This window comes from Morone saxatilis, unplaced genomic scaffold, assembly GCF_004916995.1.
Source record: "Morone saxatilis isolate NCDOM2014 unplaced genomic scaffold, NCSU_SB_2.0 Contig24, whole genome shotgun sequence".
Taxonomy (NCBI): domain Eukaryota; kingdom Metazoa; phylum Chordata; class Actinopteri; family Moronidae; genus Morone; species Morone saxatilis.
In genome coordinates, this window is record NW_023339807.1 from 1,999,608 (window position 1) to 2,005,957 (window position 6,350).

At 38.1% G+C, this 6,350-nt stretch overlaps 1 protein-coding gene across 1 annotated transcript in view; it reads left to right on the forward strand.

Annotated features, from left to right (window-relative positions):
• Positions 1–6,350, forward strand: part of tsnare1 (T-SNARE Domain Containing 1) — a gene marked incomplete in the record, with an annotated part of 179,588 nt that overhangs the window by 87,093 nt on the left and 86,145 nt on the right. The window contains 1 exon segment of the mRNA XM_035672877.1: positions 3,920–3,989. Within this exon segment, the coding sequence (XP_035528770.1) occupies positions 3,920–3,989 (70 nt within the window).

Sequence of the window (6,350 nt, forward strand, 5' to 3'; positions counted from 1 at the left end):
GACACACAAACAGACACACACAAAGATTAAAGCAGGTCTTAATCATATGCATGCTGAGGTTTTAAGTCAGATATTTCACAAATCCTCCACACAGACAAACATTACAACAGTGGAAGATGATTAGCAGTGTGTCATATGCTTTCAAAACCACATTCAGTTAAGGGATTATGGTCACAGAAAACAAGGAAACTGCTTATTTGCCCAACAACAATGGAAGGGAGCTCAATTTTCAAAATGCCCGAGGGCTTGACAGACCAGAGCAGTCACATTCTTGCACACCCTGAGATTCACTAAGCAAACAGCAATGTTATTTATTAACCCAAACACGCCCTGGAACACAGGCAGCTTTCCTTACCTCAAAGACATACAGCATACAGACAAACTCTTCCTCAGGAATCAAAACAGCATCGGTGATGTTACCAGTAAATCCGAACACAGGCACAGTCTGTCCTTATCTCCTCCCCTGTGTGTGCGTATATATGTTTTCAATCAAGTGACTAAAAGGTGCAGTTTTGTTTCCTCTGCTCCAGCGCGCCTGCTTCCTGAGTGTGGATTTCCATATTTCTGTCTGTGTGCCAGTGTGTGTGTGTGTGTGTGTGTGTGTGTGTTTGTTTGCGGGCTGGCAACGGCTGTGTTGCTGCCGTCTCTTTATGGGCGGTGTATGGTTCACACTCTGGTCTATCTTCCTGCTCCTCTGTCAGTCATGTGATCGTACGGGCTGCTGTGATTGGTTGGGGAGAGGAGCAGGAGAGGAGGGGGAGCTGGTGTGGATGGCCAGAGGGAGGGTTCAGCCATCAGGGGAGGGAAAGGGAGGAGGGGGATGGGGAGGAAAGGGATGTCTAATGTAGGACATAAACAGTAAACTGTGGTGCTTTCAAGAGCAACATATAATGGATAAATAACAACATGTATAAAGGATGTAAAAAGACAAACTGAAATGCAGACAGATGCTGTTAAATATTTATGAAATAATAATAATACAATCACTGCAGATGCAAAACAGGGTGTGATTTCCCATAAAAAGAGGCGGAGAGTGTGGCTGGTAGTTTCAGAGGTTTCTCTTGTTACACAACAGTTAATGGACTGCCAAACTGGAGCGCGTGCACACACAACACACACAAGTTTCCCCCCTATAATTCCCATCACATTCATTTGGTTACATGTTCAGAGTTCAGAACAGTCACAGTCAGCAGCTGCTGAGAAACAAGTAGTTACTTCATTTTCCTCTTTAGTCTACTGTTTCACAATCTGTATTTCAGTTTAAAACTCTGCTCATGAAGCTGTATTCTCAATATTACAACGTAAAATGTCGACACAATGTAAGAGGAGGCTTTAAAACCCTCAGCAGTTTCTTTGACAACAAATTACTGTTCAGAAAACAGGACACACTCTAATAATCTCACTATAATAAATACTCTGTGAAGTGTCCCATGCAAAGCAGATTTGTAACCAGTTTGACAAGGTACTATTTTATACACTCAGCAAAACAAAGGTGACTGCCAGAGGTTTACTGTGTCCAATATTCAAATGCAGAAAAACATCACACTATGCTCACACTGTTGCAGCACAGGAGAGACACGTCATACTGCTCCTGTCATGTAATTCTACGCCACAATTCATCAATTAAAAATGACCCACCACAAAAAACACAGCCGTTTTCCCTTCAGGTCGTCCCTCCTGTCTCTATGCGTCACAGACATAATGTGTATACATACAGGTATAGCAGGGCATAGCATGAATGACACATATCACTCAGCTTCACTAATGAAACAAAATCAAATTGTGACAGACATATTTTGGCATCAGCACACTCAGTTTAGATTCCATTTGCAGGGTAATTGATTTTCAAGGGTATAGGGTCTACAACAGGCAGAATGTCTACAGTGGAGTACAAGCTCAGATACAGTCACAGTTGTGCCTTTGAGGCTGTAAGGCCAGGGCTGCTCGATTATGGAAAAAATCATAATCACGATTATCTTTGGGTCAAAACTGAAATCAACGAATTATATCAACGATTATTTTTTTAAACTTCAGAAACATGCTGCATTTATTTGGATCAATTTGTCAAAAACACTTTGCATGAAAGTCCTCAGTGACACTTTCCTTTCCCCATAAACATTTGTAAAGTGCTCCTCGTTAACTGATTCAAATGAAAGATACATGTAACAGGAAGAAGGACCTGTCAACTCAAGTGTGGCCGACCCCAAACCAGCGACAAGTCAGAAATAGTTACGGTGCTCCCGTGACTTCACATTGTCGCGACAGGTCGGGAACGGCGAGTATACCGAGCGCATGACTCGTGTGCAGTGCATGCTGTGGGGGAGGGACGGAAATACGCATGCGCGAAATACGCAGACTGTATACAACGTTGCACAACAGAAAATGAAAAAAAAATCGTTTCCCCCCGATTTTATTAGTTTTGAGATCGTTTGGCCCAAAACGTAATCATGATCAAATTCGTATTAATTGAGCAGCCTCAGTACAGTACATACTTTGAGACCTTTGACCAAGGACATTTTACCCAGTCATTTTACCCAGTCTTGCTCTCATCAAATGGATTCTGAGATTAGGATCTGGGTTTAGGGATGAAAGTACGTAAGGCTTTATGTAGTTTAGGGGTGGTTTGGATTTTGGTAGATTAGGTAAAATTAGAGGTAGTGCTAGGATTACATTTAAATTAATCTCATCTCTAATGTTTGGTTTAGATGAGATTAGAAGTAGTAATTGGTTTACATAAGGGTTAAGACTGGTTTAGGTTTTGGGTGTATTGTGATGATCAAAACTAGTAGAACAAGATTTTTTGTAGAATCAGGGTCAGTGTACTTTGGGGCCAACAGATATTTGTTTTGAAATGAGAAAAACAAAATCGCGAAACAAGCCACTTTCCATTTTTTCTTTTGAAAATAAAAACTGAAAACAAAGAAGCGACCCATTTTTTTGAATATATTTATAAATGATAGTCAGGAAACAGCTCCTTTCCCAGGTTTGGTTTTGGCATTTCAAAACTTTAATGCTAAACTTACTTTAAACTTGTTGCTAATGAGCCCTAGATTCAACCTTAGATATCAAACTAAATTTAACCCTAATTTCAACAGAGCATTTATACTAATCTTAACCATAGACCCATATCCTCAACTGGTCGAGGCAGACGACCACCCACTTATGATTGATTGGTCAGTGTACTGTTTGATATATATATATATATATATGTATAGTTATATAGATATATGAATCTAGGGCTCAGACTCATTAGCAACAAGTTTAAATAAGTTTAGCTTTTTGTCTGGGGTTTAGGTGTAAGATTAAAATTAAAATTAGTATTACATTTAGAATTTGGGGATAAATTGAGGGATCAAATCCTGAGTTTTGGTACTAGTTCTAAATGATGGCTAAGACTTAAGGGTGAGTTTATGGTTCAGACTATTGTTAGTACTTGGTTTAAATTTGAGTTGAGGTTAGTTTAGCGGTGGGTCTTGGTTTTATGGTAAACTTAAATAGACCTATGGTTGGCTGAAGGTCAGAGCTTGAGTTTGGAGTTCAGAAGAGTATTAAAACTAGGTTTAAAACTAGGTTTAAATTTAGGATAAGTTTAGTTCATAATTCCAGGTTTGGTCTAGTGTTAACAGTAGAAGTAGTGCTAAGATTTATGGTTATATACATTTAAGATTGACCACTGACCAAAATGTTGGAATCACCTGTAATACAGATTTTTTCTTATTTTTTTCCTTCTTCCTTCAGTAATGGCTATTTTAACAGAGATAAAAACAGGATAACTCTGTATAAACAGAATAATTTAAGTAATTTAAAATTAAGATTTGAGTTTAATTAGGACTTCAAATAGTATCACAAGTGCATGAGTGTGTTTGTGAGTCGAGTACACACTCTTAATGTTTGTATTTTTTGTCAATTGTGCCTCCAGTTGTTACACTAGAGAAGAATCTTCAGTCACTGGGGACATCTAGAGATACAGCAGAGCTACGGCAGAGTCTGTGAGTAACAAACACACACACACACACACACAAGTATATTTACTTGTGTGTTTACAAGTTTGAGGTATATTTACTTTACTTGAGTAGTCCCATTCCATCAGTCTTTATACATTTACTCCACTACATTTGAGAGTGAAATGTTACAATTTAAGGTTTTACGTTCACAACATACAGTATGAAGAACTTTTAAAATGATGATGCATTAACTACCAAACATACAACACAAGCATACATGATTATTCATTTAATCAATTAGTTGATTAGTCAGTTGTAAAAAAATAAATAAATAAAAAAAGTCTTTTTTCATGCAAAAATGTGTTCAACATCTCAAATGTGACAGTGTGCTGCTTTTCCTTGTCTTTAATTACAGTAAACTGAATATTTTGACTGTTGGTTGGACAGAGCAAGAAAGTGAAAGTGTCAGCTTAAGCTCTGAATAACTGTGATGGACATTTTCTCTGACATTTGATCCAATAAAAGAACTAACAAATTATTAAAGGTCAATTTAAAAAAGGTTAATTTTGAAGGTCCAGTGTGTAACTTTTAGGAGGATCTATAGTCAGAAATGGAATATCATTTTTATAGCTATGTTTTCATTAGTGTATAATGACCTCAAAATAAGAACTTTTTTTTCCGTTGCCTTAGGCCACCTTCTGTGGAATCCGCTATGTTCAACCACTAAGTTTCTACAGTAGCCCAGAAGGACAAACCAAACACTGGTTGTAGATCGAGTTGCAAGTCCTCTTTGATTTTGTCATGTCAAGTCTAAAGTCATCAAATTCGTGACTTAAACTGACTTGAGTCCGAATACCTCCTGCACCACTGACACCTCCCAGTAGCTCCTACACTTTCATTGGCTTAGGGGTGGGGTCAGGGGTACTTGACGGTTCATCTCATTGCAAGGGTTACATTTACCTCTGCTTCCAAAAAAAGTGCTTATTTTCTCTTTGTTTCATCGCCCTCTTTCATATTGATTATTCTTTTTTAGTTGAGCTGCCAGCAATTACCAGATTCAAAGCTGATGACAAAGTGGCCAATCTAAGATGATTGCATCTGTTTAAAATGCATTACATCCCACTGTGTTGGCTGGCATGTCATCAATTCTATTGAACATTTTTTATGATCGCCTTGGAAACTTACTGACAATGCTTGGCTGCTTTTATTTTTAACTGCCCATTTTCCTCCAGCAATATTGATGCTGGATGCAAACAACACATCCAGTGCCTCCGACTGATGCAAATTACACCCAGTACAATTCTTTGTGTTATTCAGAAGCTCTCTGTGTTTTTCAAAGATTGCTCCAGAAAACAGTCAGGAGGCTTCCTGATTCAACAATGTAATGGGGACTTTTAGAGCTCATTAAGTATAGGCTTCAGTTTTGAACAGTATTTTTTGCAGTTGCAACAGTTTTCTCTTGTTGCCTGTGATAAACTTTAAAATGAACAGATTTTTATGCCTTTTAAAACACATATGCAAAAATGGTGAATAGTTTCTATATATTTTTTTAATGTGCTGATTCCAAGGCTTTTCCACCCTGACAGGGCCAGTTCCATGGGTAAAAACACAGAAAGTCTATTTTAGCAATAAAACAGCACTCAAAAATATAACAATCTCTTGTAAATTTCCTGCAATTTGATGACCAAAAGAAAGCACCATCCATGCAGATTGCAAGAACCGACCTCAAGCTTTTTTGATGAGGGCCTATTGTATTGACTGAACTATAATTTTCTTTGTGGATGTCTATTGACCAAGTTGTTGTTTCCCCTGTCAGGGTCTATTGACTGAAATGCTGTCTAAATAAAGCAAGTACTTATAAGGTTAACATGAAAGTGGTCAGTGTTAAAGAGAAATCCCTTCAGAAAGATGAGAAATATCCTCGTTGAACAAAACAGTCTCATTACAAGGTCAATTTTGTATATGCTCTGGAGCTTTCAGTCCTATCACATGATCTTCATCAGATCATCAAATCTGAAACTCAATTTGCTGATTAAGACAGTGGCATGACTGAAACCTCCAGAGTTACTCAATTGACTTCATGGTGAGATGGTTTTTCAACTGCTGTTTCTAAGGTCAACTTTGATCCTTTTTTAAGCTCTTATCCCAACTTCATTCTATTATTTTATCAATTGTTACTGTTATGCCCCTAGAAAATATGTATCAGCAGTTCATTGTGGTTTGTGTATTTTTGTAACCATAGCAACCGAGGACCAGTGCATGCTGGGAAACAAAGTAAACAATTGCCATGCGGTGATCAGCTACGGTCATGTGTGAGCTCTCTCAGTCGTCAGCTTCTGAGTTGATCGCTTTTCTTTCTCCCTCTTTGCTAAGGCAACGTCTTTTCACAAGATTCCCAGTAAACTT